This window comes from Tarenaya hassleriana, unplaced genomic scaffold (assembly GCF_000463585.1).
Source record: "Tarenaya hassleriana unplaced genomic scaffold, ASM46358v1 Cleome12, whole genome shotgun sequence".
In the NCBI taxonomy this organism is placed as follows: domain Eukaryota; kingdom Viridiplantae; phylum Streptophyta; class Magnoliopsida; order Brassicales; family Cleomaceae; genus Tarenaya; species Tarenaya hassleriana.
The window spans coordinates 2,397,393-2,412,964 of record NW_010962392.1 but is presented as its reverse complement, the minus strand read 5'-3'; the positions used below and the strand labels follow the sequence as shown (position 1 = coordinate 2,412,964).

The following is a 15,572-nucleotide window of genomic DNA, read 5'->3' as shown; positions in this document are numbered from 1 at the left end:
ATATCAGGTCAATTTATCCAAGCCCTAGAATATGATCAAATACACTCATGTATGTAATGCCCAGAAGAAGCACACCAAGACACCATCTTGAGACCGAATAGGTGGCTTAACTGGTAAGAAAAAGACCAAAGTTCTTTCCCAACTAGGTTCTAGTCTCACTTGGGAAGGAGTATTCACTAAAACTTCCCCAATTCTTTGGGAGATATATTTGGGCCAAAAAGGCCGACGAACTTTCGGATTATAAAAAAAAAAGACCATCTTGAGGGAACAAACATATACCATCGTACCTGTCACTAGACACACACGCTTCCTCACATTATTCTTTTCCCTTTTTGGTAATTGTCCCTCACTGATAACCTTCTTCCTCAACGACTATAATGTGGTGGCTTTTGCCATTACCCACGTCCAAAGGGTAATCAGTTTTCTGCTATTCCTTCTATGCTCGGTCCTTTTTCCTTATTTCTTAATTCTTGCAATCTTGTAGACGAGAAACGCTAAGACACCACCGCTGCACACACGCATCAGCTGGATTCAGTGTCTGTCTAAATAACATAAACCTATCTTAGAAATTTAAAGCCTCCCTTCTCTCATCACAACAAATCCAACGTTTAGACATTACTAATCCACGAGATACATGCAGCATGCCCTTTCCATATATTATTATTATAGTACTGAACTGTCAGCCTCCATTTTTCTCCCTCCAAATGAAATCCCAACGTTGTAACGATAAGTGCGTATATTACCTAATAAGAGTAGTCACAAGGCCCAGGAAAACAGATCTCTGCAAAATGTGAGAAAACAACAGAACCTCGTAAATGTTTGAATCATGAAAATGCACAGTTGGAAACAGAATGTCGTCTCATACACTACCTGAGATAACATCAACCGCAACTCTCTCAAAAATATGATTGCCGTTATAGCTGTTGATCACACAGGGCAGGATAACTAGTGTGAGGCGGGAGAAAGCTTAGCCAACCAAAACCAACATAAGTAAGCCAAATCCGATTCAGATTTGTCATGTACCTTAAACTCTTAAAGCTACCAATATACTGAAAGACTTATCTCTTGAAATAGGCCTTATTTCCTAGGATAATGGTTATACTGATCATTCATATAGTCATTAACAAATATATCCCCAAGTCTACTTATCCGCACATCTGAGGAATATACCCAATTAAATGCAATTTCAGGTAGTTTAAAATTTTGACCTGTTGACTCTTTGGCAACACCAACTCGCAAGATCAACAATTGAAGTACCTACCTGCCCTTTTAAGCTTTTAATAATTTAATAGACGATTCTTGTCTGTTTAAATGGAAAGGCAACAAAGATTTATCTCTTAAATGTAATCACCACTACTAACAAGAATGGATACACAAACCAACTATACTGCTATCACCTAAGATATGTCTGTGGTTTAAGGAACAGTCAGAGCCCTTGGCCACTTGGAAAGTGATGTTATCTTAACGCAAATTTGATTAATTGTAGTAAGACATGAGCTCTTTACCCTTTTGGATTTTCTGGCCATTCGAATTACGAAGAGTCAAACTACTGTAAATGTATGACTTACCCGCCTGTCCTTTTAAGAACTTCGTAGATGATTCTCCTTTCTTCTGAGCCTTTAGACTTGCTACACTTAATGCAAAAAGAGCCCCACCGAGAATGACCCCAAACCTAATGGCAGCAATGCTTCCAGTTACCATAAAGGAAAGAAACCCTCCCACAAACAGAAGTAGACCTGAAAAGTACAAGAACTTATCAACCCTTCCTAGATTACACATGCAACTATAATAACAAAAATGTGAATGACATATATCACATGCTTACCATAGGGTACTCCAATGTGAAAGTCATCTACTCGAGAAACATCTTTGAGATCATCAACAGAGGCAAATGCTTCAATGATCTCTCTCACATCTGCAGGTGAATCGTCTGTCACTTTTAAAATGTATTCTATTCCATCTTCGCTAATCTCTTTTGCTATTGCACCCAAATCTTCTTTCGCCTTTTCTGCTTGAATTCTAAGCTGCTCGGAGGTTTCCTTCAAGACAACTACCGCTTTCTGAGAGTTAACCTTGTATGCTTCCAGCGATGGGCTTTGCATTTTCAATACCTACTCTTTGAAAGAAGCAAGAGCTTGTTTCCACGCTTCATGGAATACCTCATTTTCTGCATCTATCTCACTCCTCTGCTTCTCCACTTCAACCTCCGAGTGCTTCTTCTGCTAGTTCAACGGCGTTCAAGAGTACAAATTGTCAGAGATCTAGCTTTTTCTTCGTGGGCAGCATCGTGTTCGCTCACATTGATAAATCCACAACCAATGCCAGTCAAAACCTACCTGCTATCCCGGCATTACAAATTGACGACTTGAATCCAAAAATGCATCTTTTGGCTGGCTGAAAAATACTAATGGTAAATCATGAGAAACTATCGCCAATTTCACCAAAACAAGAGATAATGAAAAATATCGGAACTCGCTCTTCACAGATCAAATCCAGGAAGTCCGAATTTCATCAGAACTTTTAAATGCAAATGTTGATCATATTAACAGTACAAAAGTTCGTGCTACAGAGAATTTACAAGATCAGGCGGATGGAATATCCGAAAGCTACAAAGCAACATGGAAAAAAAATCAGAGATTGAAAGTTTCGGAGGCAAACCAAGACTCACCGACTCTTCGTCAGAGGCAGCGAAAGTAACGAAGGATCGATTAAGTGAGGCATCATGAGAACATAGATAGCAAACGTCGGAGCTCGTTCCTATCGAAGAGAGGGATCGAGCCGATTTAGGGACTCTGAAACGGCGTCGATTGATAGGAAGTTGAAGGCGCATAGACGGGGAAGCAGAGAGAGTGACCGGCGGGGTTGGACGAGCTGTGTGAAGAGAGCTAGGGTTAGGGTTTCTGACGGACATCACCTCCACCGAAACGCTCGTCACCTGAGAATGAAAAGAGATCTAGAGATCGAATTCGAGGAGGAAAGCAAAGTTTGTGAAGGAAGGAATTTGCGGACTGCGTGCACTCGTAGGGCTGGGCAAAAATAACCGAAAATCGGGTACTTGTGGGATACTTGTCTCACGTATACAATTCATAATTTTCAAATTCGAATTCAAATCTCGATTTTCAATATTCGTAATTCGAATCTTAATAAAATTTTTAAAATCGGATATCCGCGAATATCACCTGAGCTCATGCGAATCAAGAAATATCGTAAGAGTTTGCGCAATGGAAGAAGAAGGGGTTGCGCACACGGAGGTTCGGGAAGTAGCGCGTGCCAGCATTCACTGGTTCCGACAATTATAATTACAAATAATTATTATATTTATATAATATTTTTATAAAAATATAATTAGTTTAGATTAAATAATTTTATATGTTTTAATATTAATTCAAATAAATTAAATTTATTATTATTTATCTCTCTTTTGTCTCTTATATTTTATCATAATTCATCAATTTTTATAAATATATCTTCATTTTTTTAAAATTTTATATATAAATATTGTTGTTTTTCTTAAATAAATTCGGATCCATATATCCGACTATTATTTTAGATACTCATATCTTGGATATTCGTAAATACCAAATTTCGGATACAAATCTTATAGCTAAATACTCGAATCTTTCGGATTTAAATCCAAATAGCTCAATTTTCTCGAATATCCGACCCGTTACCCCTACTACGTGGGGTGGGAGAAAGAAATGGTTCGAACGATGTCGGAGAGTCGGAAGTAACCGAACGGTCGCCAAAGAAGCCCCAAGAAGCATCAAACATTTCTCAATTGGGGGGCCCACAGGTATAAAAATAATATATACTATATAATCACGGTCATTTTAAGTGACGTCAACGTCCATAAGAAATGATCGTCGTAAACGAACATTCTGTGTACTGTAATACCCAAAGTATAAATTCAAATCTTAAAATGGTATGTATGTAATGTAACACACGTAGGGGTGGACATAATATCCGAAAAAACCGATCTGATCCGTTATTCGATTCGTATCCGAACCGAAAATTCGGATATCCGGAGGATCGGATACGGATATTAGTTTCAAAATATTTGTCGGATACGGATCGGATACGGATATCAAAATAGAATTATCCGATATATCCGATCTGATCCATACTTTTTAATAATATTAATAATATATGGTTAATTTGGTAATTAGTTTATTTATAAGGGTCTCTTTGTAAAAATAAAAAATATGTTTGGGTTTTTGTTACTCCTTTTCTTTTCCTCCGTTGAGCGTTCTCCGCCTTCCTCTATCTCTTTCTCTCTCTCTTTCGTATTCTCTTTCCTAGTTAATCTGTCATTTTTGCTCTCTCTTTTTCTTTCTTTGATAATCCGCATTTTTTATGATCCTTTGAACCTCTATCGATCAACCTTATTGATCTCTAATCAACTACTTTCTCAATCCATTTTCTCTGGCATTTTCCCATTTTTGAACAGTCTGAATCGGGTTTGGAGATTTCGTTGGTTATATGTGTTTTTCATAGAAAGATTTCATTGATTATGATCGATATTTGTAGTTCATTTGCTTTATTATATTTTTCTCTTAACTCAGAATCGGATTTGAGAATTTTTTATTTTTTCTGATGTATATGTGTGTGAGACTTATAATCGATTTATATTTATGTTATGTATTTTGAGTTTGAATTTAGTTTTTTATTCGATGGATTATATATTTTATCTGTGTTTGAATTTTTTATTTTATTTTATTTCTCATTTTTGTTATTTTTATATCGGATACGGATATTTGTAAATATCCGTAGTTTTTACGGATATCCGAAAACTACGGATCGGATACAGATAACAAATTTTGATATTTGTATGGATCGGATACGGATACAAATACCTGAAAAACTCCGGATATCCGATCCGTGCCCACCCCTAAACACACGTGCGAGTGTGAGCACTGGTGATCGATCGTGGGGAAGAGATGGAGCCTTGGCGATAGCTCCTGGAGGCTGGAGAGCCTCGCGGCGTTTTGTTGGGCCGTTAGGAAAAGCCCATTATTCCTTCACGTATTAAAAAAGCCCATATGATTTTATACAACTTTTTAACAGAATAAAAACAAACACACATATATGTTTTGTGGATACGTCGTATGTTTAATTCAGTTTCTTTCGTGCCATGCCATCAAAACAAAAACCCGACCATTTTATAAAGTATAAATTAAATAGGTGCCCCAAGGGAAATAAACGGTTTATGTGAGTGAATGTTCGACAGATAATAAAGGCGGAGTTGAGTTCGCTGCAAAAGGGGAGTCTCTTGGGCTTTCCTTCTGCCAGACACAATCTGAAAGATCCTTTGCTTGCTCCGACCACGTTTCTCGCTTCTCTGTCCGAAGCCAGAAGCCATGGAGGTGGCCCCACCAGACGGCGAGCCACGGCGGCGTTCGGAGTCACGGGTTCTGCGGAGGTTCGGCGACGAGCAGAGCACGTTGTTGGATCGATTCGAGAGGCTGTCCTTCGAGGCCCACCTCAACATGGCAATGCTCGCCCGCAGCCGATCCACGGCGGCGGCGGAGGCTGAGGAGTGCGGTGGCGGACGAGGTTCCCGTCTGAGTAAGGTGCTGAAGAAACTGTTGAAACCCACTCAGCTCTGCAGAAGAAAAGGCAGGGGAGGACGAAACCCAGAGGCACCCAGTTTTAATCCCATCAACTGGAAGGCCTTCAGCAGATCTCTCCGCTTCTTTTGATCGTTTTTCTTTCTGTCCTGTCTGTACTGAACATGGATTACACTCGGAATGGAAATAATTTCAGTGTGCCTTGTGAAATCTCTCTCCTCCACCTTGGATTGACCACCCTTGTTCATAATCTATTCTTACTGTCGGGCATGGGCCTGAGTTCATTTGGGCTTTAGCGGGCATCAGTGGATTCGCAACGAATAGTGATTTTAAGCGGCGAATCTGTGTTCCTCTCTCGGGCATGGCGTCTCCAAGTTCATCAGCATCCAAGTTTCGACCCGCTTTTCTCGGTAGCTTCATCCCCTTCCCGGAAAATCATGCACGTTCCAGCTTCAAAATCTCCGGCAGGTCCAAGATTGTTGTCCCGGTGACCTTGTCACTCTCCGGCAGAGACAGCAGAGCCTTCAGGAAGACAGAGTACCTACCCGAAGGAAGCCTCCATCTTTCGGGAAAAACAGCTCGCCCGAGCGAGTTACAGGATTCGGCTGATGAAATCGGGAAATTTCACTTCTCGAGTGTGAGAGAAATTCTGGGGTTCTTCGGAAGCAATGGAAGAATTCGGAGTTTATCCGTTTTCAACGAGATCCTGTCAACGTTAATCAGACGGGACGAGAACGACCTTGCATCCGAGCTTTGCTCTTACCTTCCAAGTTACGAGCTCGTCCCAGATCTCCGTACATTTTCATTGATGGTCAGATGCCATTGCAGAAGAAACAAATTTGACAAGGCTAAGCAGACCATGGACGACATGTTGGAAATGGGGTATCGCCCAGACATCGCCACTTTCACTGTTCTCATAGACTGCTTCTGCAAAGACGGAAAACTTCAGAAGGCGTTTGAGATCTTCGACTCCATGAGGAAAATCCAATGCGAACCCACGATTCGCGTATACAATTGCTTGCTAAAGGGTTTGTGTTACGTTGGACGGGTTGAGGAAGCCTATGAGATGATAATCGCCATCAAGAACAACAAATCAGTAACGCCTGATATGTACACATTCACAACTGTCATGGATGGATTCTGCAAAGTCGGGAGATCAGACGACGCCAAGGAACTGCTCCATGAAGCGATGGAGGCGGGATTAGAACCAGGGCCCATCACGTACAACACTCTGTTCGATGGGTACTGCCGAGAGGGACGACCGATGAAAGGGTTTAATCTATTGAAGCTCATGAAACAGAGGAAATGCTCTCCGGATTCCATCACTTACAGCACTCTCATGAACGGATTCCTCAAGTGGGGAAAGTTTCGGGCTGCGTTAAGCGTGTACAAGGAGATGGAAAGGACGGGTCTTGAACCAGAAGACAGGATCTTGAAACGCTTATTCAGATGCCTATGCGGGAAGTCACTTGAGGAACCAGACCTCGTCGAAGACGCCCACCAGTTGTTCGACAAAACGACCAAGAGAGCACTCACGGCAAAGAGAAAGCTCATGGCGATAGATGTGGATGTTCTGGGCATGCACAGCCTAATGATACGGGCGTTCTGCGTGGGAAGGCGATTCGACGAAGCTGTCGAGTGTCTAGAACGAGCGATAGAGTTGGGGATTGTTCCGAGGACGATCGCGTTTAACAATTTGGTACAGGGGCTTAGTGGAGAAGGTAGGATTGAAGAGGCCATAAACATCCTACTTGTGATGTACGGACAAGGCAAGATTCCAAGTACAACGTCGTACGATACATTGATCAAGGAACTGAACCGACGGGGAATGTGGGCCGTGGCTTCAGCCTTGTATGGTGCAGCTCTGAAGCGCCGCGTGTTTCCGCGCCGTACATGAATTTGACGCCGCATTATCTTTTTTACTAATTCAGACTCTGGTCTTGATAAGGATGTTTTAGGATAGAGAAATCATCATCTTGAAATAACTGTGAAGAAACGAGAAAACAAAGCATATATGTATAGATAGATAGATATCCATGCCGATTATAAAGCGGTCGAAGGGATACATGGGGATAGAAGATAATAAATACCACAGCACCATGCCATCAACTCAAGAGCAGACCATACATATATATATATAACTACTGAATAGCCTTCTTTATTCCTCGTGCTTCTCCACAGGCTCTTCACACCTGATACAGTCGCCACTTCACTGGACGCTGCAACGGTAGAAGAAGAAGAAGAAAACAATAAGTCAAGATACTGTGTATACAAAAAAGATAACAAAAGTATATATATGTGTATGTACGTACTTGTTGCAGTTGGTGCTGTAGCTGATGGGGTAGGGAAGGCTGACGCCGCAAGCGCCAGGGAGGCCTTGGGCTAAGTCGGGCTTGAGACCGCTGATGCCTTGAGCGGCGGACTTGAGGCACTGGCAGGCTTGCTGGCGGTCAGGTGTGGTCTGAGCCGCGCTGTTCAAAGCCTTAACACCAGCGCAGCACTGGGACGTGACCGAACCACCATTGGTGAGGTAGCTGACGCACGGTGACAGTGTGCTCGTCACCGTTCCACAGCTGATCGCTGCGTTTGCGGTCGCTGCCGCCATGCAAACTGCCAACACCATGCATGCCATGAATCTTACTGCGAATGCCATTTTTCTCTCTTTTAGTTAGGGTTTAATTAGGGTTTGTACGGTTGTTGTTGTTGTCGTGGTGATGGGGTTTATATATAGATGGGAATTTGTAGGGAGTGGTGATCAGTGTTGGTTGGTGGTTGGGGTTTCATTTAATTAATTTTATAACATCCTCTTCTTATTCAAAATAATTATATCCTCGTTTCTTCTAGTGTTCCTTTTACTATCATATAAATATTTTCCTTGGTGAAAATGAAAAACATGAGAAATTAATAGTTGGAAGACGAAAAGTTTCTTGGTATATGCTTTGTAAATGAGGTTGTTTCTTTTGCTTGCTTAATGTAATATTATTTTGTTATGACCGAACCCGACAAAATTAATGTAATATTTGTATACGAAGACGTGTTCATTGAATATATAATTTGACGGAATGGAGATGCATTTATTTGAGGAGGAGGGTGGTGGTAGTTGTAAATGACGGACACGTGTTACTACGACAAACTGCTGCATCTGATTCCGACGCGTGTTTACCCTAATTAATATGAGTTCGGCGGTCCATTTATTACACACAAGCGTGGATTGAATCATCAGTTTCACATTTCATACCAACATTTTCAATTTGATACTAATTGGTTTTCGTGTCAGTTATAAATGTGGAATAAGTAAACCGGTGGTATATATTATGATCTGTTCCAAAAATGTTATGGAGAAGATGCAATGACTCTTGGAACTATTACACTTTAGTGGGTTAGTTGGTCGTTGAGGTTTCACTTTATTCTGTCCTCACAAATAATAAAATTGACATAAACGTTTATCATCATGTAAATGTCATAGCCAGAATTCGAAGTAGATGGTGATGCAAACGACAAACTGCCATTTCAATCGGATAGCCGACGCGAGAAGCAAAAATAGATACGTAACCATGTACATATAGACTCAAAAGTCGCTCACATCTTGTAAGCATCGGCTCCCGTGTAGCCAACAGGTTTCGCAATAAAAATCAATAGAAATAAAACACCAAATTCAAACTGATGTATAAACAAGTTTCGAACCAAAAACATCCTCAATCTATGACACAACCTACCTCGCGATTCATCCCCAATCACATCATGCCATGTCGTCCTCGACTGCAAAGGAACAAAAATCACCATCAGATCAGCAGTCTGAAGATTCATGCTACTGGCCCTTCTTGCTCATCGGGACGGTATCTCCAGGCCGGTAAGCGTTGGAGAGAGCAGGAAACGTCAGAGAAATTGCCATCAGTATGCGAAGAAAACGCCTTCTCCGTCCCTCGACGATCATCGCTGCTTCTTGAGATTCTCCGGCCAGATTTTTCTCCGGCGAGGTACGTCGCAGATCGCGCTTTAGCCTTCACGTCGTCATTGGGGGCTTTAAACCTTGGAGCAGATTTTTTCCGGCCCATTTTAATATCTATATCTTTATTCTAATGCAAATCATTCGCTACAACATATATATATATGATACATCATCTATGTGGTGATAATGACAAAACAAATCGGAAAATCTGGTTTTTGTTTTTCAAGTATAATTCACAAATTAATATTTTAACTACAATCAGTTGTAGATTCAATGCGAAAATTGTTATGGATTAATTGATAAGAAAGTTTTGAAATAAAAAATGAATGTTTGTAACTAATGTGGATATTATTGAAAAAAATCCAAAATTTACCCACTATTATTTTGGCATCTTTATTATATTTTGCTAATTGTCGGGACGGTATCTCCAGGCCGGTAAGCGTTGGAGAGAGCAGGAAACGTCAGAGAAATTGCCATCAGTATGCGAAGAAAACGCCTTCTCCGTCCCTCGACGATCATCGCTGCTTCTTGAGATTCTCCGGCCAGATTTTTCTCCGGCGAGGTACGTCGCAGATCGCGCTTTAGCCTTCACGTCGTCATTGGGGGCTTTAAACCTTGGAGCAGATTTTTTCCGGCCCATTTTAATATCTATATCTTTATTCTAATGCAAATCATTCGCTACAACATATATATATATGATACATCATCTATGTGGTGATAATGACAAAACAAATCGGAAAATCTGGTTTTTGTTTTTCAAGTATAATTCACAAATTAATATTTTAACTACAATCAGTTGTAGATTCAATGCGAAAATTGTTATGGATTAATTGATAAGAAAGTTTTGAAATAAAAAATGAATGTTTGTAACTAATGTGGATATTATTGAAAAAAATCCAAAATTTACCCACTATTATTTTGGCATATTTATTATATTTTGCTAATAAAAAAAAAAAAAAAAAAAAAAAAAAAAGGAAAAGAGACGGGAACGACTAGGAGACAGGGACAGAAGTAGACAAATTCCTGTGTTTTTTTTTTGAAGTTTGAAAAAGGGGAAAGGAAAAAAAACATCAATCGACAAAACGGGTTCTGAAGACTAATCATCACTTCGAATCCTCCAAACCCAGAAAAGCACCCGAAATCATCCTCCCTGCTCGCGATTCTCTCCGTTTCTTTCTACTTCCTTGTGTTAGTGTCGTCGTCGTCGCCGGGATCCGATTGCTTCGGGTTCGGACTCAATTTCGGCGGGGCAAACGACGTTCTGAATCCGCCGTTGATCAATCTGGTGCTTGCCGGCGAAGGTTTCCCTTTGCGCGGCAGTAACCAATTCGAATTCTCCTAGTTTTAGGGTTTTTTCCTCATTTCATGGGCGATCTAGATGATTGGTCCGTACTGGAAGAGAGATCATCTTCTCCATTGTCTCCGCCGCCGCTTCGAGCGCCGTCGGATCAGTTAGAGTTCTGGCAGAGAGCGGAGGAAGCCACCCGGGGGATTATAGCGCAGGTGCATCCCACACTGGTGTCCGAGGAGCGACGAAGAGCTGTGATTGATTACGTGCAGATACTCGTCAAGACAACTCTTGGATGCGAGGTCCTTCTTCAAGTATTCTGGGTTTTTTTGTCCGCATTTCCGAGAGTTCCATAGATTTTGATTTTGGGCTAACCTTTGTTGCTTGAATCCCATCAAAGCTTGTCTTCGGAACGTGTATATGTTTTGAGTAGTATTCGATAATGTTCTTGTTTTGGGTGTCATTACACGTTCACCCATAGTTTTGGATGCCAAAGTGGTCACTTCACTTAGTTCCCGGATAATGGTGTTGTCACTGACTAAGTGTCTGTGTCTCAGGTATATCCTTTTGGATCAGTCCCATTGAAAACTTATCTTCCTGACGGAGACATAGATCTCACAGCTTTTGGTGGATTGAACCTTGAAGAAGCACTTGCAAGCGAAGTTTGTTCTGTACTCGAAAGGGAAGAGCACAACGGAACTGCACAGTTTGTGGTTAAGGATGTCCAGTTAATACGGGCCGAGGTTTGTTTACCCATCCGTATGTTATTCTGTGTTTACCCTTTAACCCCCGAAATCATGATTCTGCAGTGAGTATCCTCAGTACCTATATGATAGCTCGGTTCATACCTATCTTGTCGTGTGAATTAGCTGAAACTTCCCTGCTGTGGCAGGTTAAGCTCGTGAAATGTCTGGTGCAGAACATCGTGGTTGATATATCCTTCAATCAACTTGGAGGGCTTTGTACTCTGTGTTTTCTCGAGAAGGTACTAAAGCCTACAGAGTATCGACTTGGCATGCGTCGTATAGATTTAATAGATAGCTTTTGTTTGTTAGGTTAATGTCACAAGTTAAATGTGTCTTTCGCACATTTATCTTTGTGAGATAGTTTTGGGCTTCACTGCCTTACAGGTTTCCCTTTAAATCACTCGGTCTTCTCTGAGTAGTACTAGTGTTTGGAAAATCAGTTTCGATAGATCTTTTATACAGCACGTGTTAGTGGCTTTAGCCATAACAAAAATTCCATGTCAATACTTCGCAATTTTTTAAGGATGTAAAGGTTGCAGACGTAGATTTTGCTTCTGGAAATTGACATCGGTGGTTTAATCATGCAGATTGATCATCTTATCGGGAAGGATCATCTCTTCAAGCGGAGTATTATACTCATTAAAACCTGGTGCTACTACGAAAGTCGTATTCTCGGGGCTCACCATGGCTTGATCTCGACATATGCTTTAGAGACTTTAGTCCTATATATCTTCCATCTCTTCCACTCATCATTGAATGGTCCTCTTGCAGTAAGAGCTTTCAGCAATTTCGAAGAGTATGTCTCTTTTTAGTTTCAGATTTACTCATTGTTTAGATCTGCCTTTTTTTTTCGTAGGTTCTGTACAAATTCTTGGACTACTTCAGCAAGTTTGACTGGGATAACTACTGCATCAGCTTGAATGGTCCACTCCGTTTATCTTCTCTACCAGAAGTTATCGGTAAGTACTTATCCAGTTTTATATGAACTGTAAGCTCTTTCTATAAATTTAGTGTTTACGATTCTTTCTTCTTCAATTACTGTAGTTGAGACCCCAGACAACAGCGGGCAAGACCTGCTGTTGACCAGTGAGTTCCTCAAGGAGTGTCTGGATATGTACTCTGTTTCTTCACGGGGATTTGAGACAAACTCGCGTGCATTCCCGTCAAAGCATCTCAATATAGTCGATCCACTAAGAGAAAATAACAATCTCGGACGCAGCGTAAGCAAAGGTTGAGGCTTTTCCTCTTCTCCATCCATGGGGGGGTTTGGTCTTGCTGTTAGATTTAGTCGTTTGAGCGGGCTAGGACAATAACTTTAAATTGTGCCGAGTTCTTGCATCCTAAATTGGTATTGCATCAGGCAGTTGATATTTTGCAGCCAGGAGTTAAAGATTGATATTCCAAACATTCCCTCGTGTCTTGTACTCCGTAGAAAAGGAATGTGTATAAACATTACACAAATCTTCAAATTACTATGTTATGCGTCTTTTATAACTCCACGTGTTACTCATAAGTTTTGTGAATAGTCAAATCTGTATCGTTTTTAAAAATTCCTTATTCAGGTAACTTCTATCGCATAAGGAGTGCTTTCACATATGGAGCTCGGAAACTTGGGCGGATCATTTCGCAGTCAAAAGAGGACATATCTGTGGAACTCCGTAAGTTCTTCTCAAATACAATAGACCGGCATGGGAGTGGCGAGAGGCCTGATGTCCTTGACTCTGTTCCATTTGTAAGGTGCAATGAGTATGCTGCAGTATTGCCAACTGCTATTACAGACATATGCCAAGTAGGCCAACCAGTTGATGAGGCAGAACCCTCCAGTTTTCCTGGTTCCACCAGCAACCGGAAAAACGATCATGAAGACTCATCATATGTTGGAACCAATGCATCAAGGACAGCTAGCCCCAGTTCAAGCGGGTCACGGGGTCCTACAGCCCCATGTGTTTCAGAGAGGCGCTTTGTAGGGGATGCTAAAGACTTGGCTACCGTGAGAATCCAAAGCCTTGATATTTCAGAAGGTACATTGAAATCTCTTCATGTGAGGTGTAAGGGTACTATCTCTCCTTTGAGTGGAAAACATCATCCCCTTCATCACACGAGAACTGGAGAAATAGGAAATGGAAAGGCTGAGCTGAAACAGCGAGAAAATCCCTGGCTTGCTGATTCTAGAGGATTTTCAGATATACATATTAATGAGGACGAGGACATGCCTGTTTGTCATGAAGATTTTCCCTCTGCTGGATCGATACACCAGACGTCAGTCATGAATATTGTGTCTTGGCCGGAGGAGGATATTTATCTATATCAATCAGGTCACAATGTTTCTGGTTCTCCAAACTTGCTGTCAGACCTGGCAGGGGATTATGACAATCAGCTTAACAGTCTGCGGTTTGGATACTGGTGGCTTGATCACTTACAAAATTGCCCTCTATCCCCACAATCTCCTCCTATGATGTCACAGTTTCGCAGCAACAATTCATGGGAAGTGATCCGACGGGCAATGCCCTTCAGGCAGGATGTTGCTGTACCAATAAATTCTAACAGAGTTGTTCCAAGACAGGTTTTCTATCCTGTGAACCCTCAGTCGATTCCAGGGACAGGTTTTGGTAATGAGGAATTGCCTAAGTCGCGGGGAACTGGAACATACTTTCCCAATATGGTATTTATTACTCTGATTCACTTGTTTCCCGTTTTCGTCGGCATTTGTATTCATTTGTGATTTCGTCAGAATGGCGAGGTTTCTAACTTTCCAGATCTTTTACTTTCATGGTCTTTTACACAGAACCATTACAGGGATAGACCATTCTCTCCCAGAGGAAGGATGCAACATGCAACTAGGTCTCCACGTAACAATGGCCGAAGCATGATGCAGTCAGAAATGAATTTCCCAGAGAGAGGCAGCCACAAGCCTCAGTTTTATGCCCATCAAGGCGGTCCCAAGAACGGTTCTTATGGTGTGAACCACACAGATTACCCTGAAAATTCGAGTTTCCCTGATGCAATGGCCAACGGCTCTACATATCATCCACACGAGAAGGTTCCAGATTTCGGGTCAACCGGGCATTTACAAGCCGGACTCTCCTCCCCTGACAGCAGCAAGCAAAGTCTCGATGGTCGTGATCAGGCGCTTGGGTTAATAAACCGCCCTAAACCTATACCCACGATGCGTCAAGATAGGTAGGAAAAAGAGGTCTCCTGCTTGATAAATTCCCTTTTAAAGTAAGCAAAATCATGATCTGTGATTCTATGTCGTTTACTGACATTGTCAGGGCCAAGGCTACCGAGTCTTACCATTTGACTGACGAAGACGATTTCCCGCCCTTGTGAAGTCTGATCACAAGAGGTTAGTGATATAGTTTGAGCTCTAACGCCCCCACAAAGGCTAGTTTAAGAGTGGAGGTTTGACCCCTCCTTATATATTGGCCCCAAATCCCTCACACTTGCAGTTAGTCTAACGTTCACGGCGTGTTCATGCTCTGTTCTTCTTCTGGTTTGTCCCCGGAGTTACTTGTTTTTTTTATAAAATGGGCAAAACAAAAAAAAAAAGGGGGAAGGGAGCAGAACAGCGTGGAGAGGTGATTTATGTTTTTGTGTACATTCAGTGCTCTGCATAAAAGCCACCTCTGTGTCTCAAAACACTCGAGAGAGAGAGAGAGGGCTTTTGTATGTTTGTAATTACAAAGACGGGAACAAGGTTTGGTCTTTGCTCTGTAGGAATTTGTTTTTAGGATGTTACTGGCACTTGGATTGCTTATTCATCAGCCCAATCTCTCGTGTTGCCTTGCTGCCTTTGTAACAGTGGGAGGGAAGCATAGTTTTTGTCTTCACTAAAGGTTGCAGGAAAAGATTGTTTTATGTATGTGGCAATAATTGACGAGGAAGTCAACCCTGTTGTTTTACTTGTATCTGCTATTCGAAATAATACACGTGTGAAGATGATGCCACCTCTTTTTCCGTCTGTCATCATCCTACCCCATGCATCACACACATACATGTTTGTGATTCTATATTTTATTATT

General features: G+C 41.5%; 4 protein-coding genes across 10 annotated transcripts; 2 read left to right on the top strand and 2 right to left on the bottom strand.

Moving 5' to 3' along the window:
• Positions 1–205: 205 nt before the first annotated feature.
• LOC104806644 (protein FATTY ACID EXPORT 3, chloroplastic-like) lies at positions 206–3,273 on the bottom strand. Of its 6 annotated transcripts, XM_019201631.1 has the most exons (8): positions 3,180–3,273; positions 2,669–2,935; positions 2,337–2,394; positions 1,826–2,219; positions 1,569–1,736; positions 871–920; positions 744–781; positions 206–508 (listed from the first exon to the last, which is right to left on the bottom strand). In XM_019201631.1, exons 4-8 carry the CDS (start codon positions 2,100–2,102, stop codon positions 457–459), a joined length of 585 nt encoding a protein of 194 aa, XP_019057176.1. In that variant the 5' UTR covers positions 2,103–2,219; positions 2,337–2,394; positions 2,669–2,935; positions 3,180–3,273; the 3' UTR covers positions 206–456. The 6 variants fall into 6 exon arrangements, with proteins under 6 accessions (XP_019057176.1, XP_019057179.1, XP_019057177.1 ...); XM_019201634.1 differs by lacking the exon at positions 3,180–3,273 and having other exon boundaries at positions 2,337–2,404; positions 2,669–3,173; XM_019201632.1 differs by lacking the exon at positions 3,180–3,273 and having other exon boundaries at positions 1,826–2,222; positions 2,669–3,173.
• A 2,655-nt stretch (positions 3,274–5,928) lies between these two features.
• Positions 5,929–7,464, top strand: LOC104807022 (pentatricopeptide repeat-containing protein At1g09900-like). Its single transcript, XM_010532130.1, has one exon. The coding sequence runs from the start codon at positions 5,929–5,931 to the stop codon at positions 7,462–7,464; it is 1,536 nt and encodes a 511-aa protein (XP_010530432.1).
• Positions 7,465–7,568: 104 nt separating this feature from the next.
• On the bottom strand, positions 7,569–8,278 carry LOC104806643 (non-specific lipid-transfer protein 3). Its single transcript, XM_010531632.2, has 2 exons — positions 7,880–8,278; positions 7,569–7,786 (listed from the first exon to the last, which is right to left on the bottom strand). Exons 1-2 carry the CDS (start codon positions 8,218–8,220, stop codon positions 7,777–7,779), a joined length of 351 nt encoding a protein of 116 aa, XP_010529934.1. The 5' UTR covers positions 8,221–8,278; the 3' UTR covers positions 7,569–7,776.
• A 2,267-nt stretch (positions 8,279–10,545) lies between these two features.
• On the top strand, positions 10,546–15,501 carry LOC104806642. Of its 2 annotated transcripts, none has more exons than XM_010531631.1 (9): positions 10,546–11,106; positions 11,362–11,547; positions 11,697–11,789; positions 12,138–12,320; positions 12,407–12,509; positions 12,595–12,780; positions 13,113–14,212; positions 14,336–14,730; positions 14,823–15,501. In XM_010531631.1, the coding sequence occupies exons 1-9, from the start codon at positions 10,882–10,884 to the stop codon at positions 14,878–14,880; spliced, it is 2,529 nt and encodes an 842-aa protein (XP_010529933.1). In that variant the 5' UTR covers positions 10,546–10,881; the 3' UTR covers positions 14,881–15,501. The 2 variants fall into 2 exon arrangements, with proteins under 2 accessions (XP_010529933.1, XP_010529932.1); XM_010531630.2 differs by having other exon boundaries at positions 10,546–11,118.
• The last annotated feature ends 71 nt before the right edge of the window (positions 15,502–15,572 follow it).

Bases quoted from the DNA above. Each gene is read 5' to 3' on its own strand.
- LOC104806644 (XM_019201631.1), bottom strand. From the start codon at position 2,102: ATGCAAAGCCCATCGCTGGAAGCATACAAGGTTAACTCTCAGAAAGCG. The intron at 1,737-1,825 runs GTAAGCATGTGA...TGTACTTTTCAG, and splicing joins TCACATTGGAGTACCCTATG to GTCTACTTCTGTTTGTGGGA. The intron at 509-743 runs GTAATATACGCA...GCGTGTGTGCAG, and splicing joins CTTGTGACTACTCTTATTAG to CGGTGGTGTCTTAGCGTTTC.
- LOC104807022 (XM_010532130.1), top strand. From the start codon at position 5,929: ATGGCGTCTCCAAGTTCATCAGCATCCAAGTTTCGACCCGCTTTTCTC.
- LOC104806643 (XM_010531632.2), bottom strand. From the start codon at position 8,220: ATGGCATTCGCAGTAAGATTCATGGCATGCATGGTGTTGGCAGTTTGC.
- LOC104806642 (XM_010531630.2), top strand. From the start codon at position 10,882: ATGGGCGATCTAGATGATTGGTCCGTACTGGAAGAGAGATCATCTTCT. The intron at 14,213-14,335 runs GTATTTATTACT...TCTTTTACACAG, and splicing joins GAACATACTTTCCCAATATG to AACCATTACAGGGATAGACC. The intron at 14,731-14,822 runs GTAGGAAAAAGA...TGACATTGTCAG, and splicing joins CCCACGATGCGTCAAGATAG to GGCCAAGGCTACCGAGTCTT.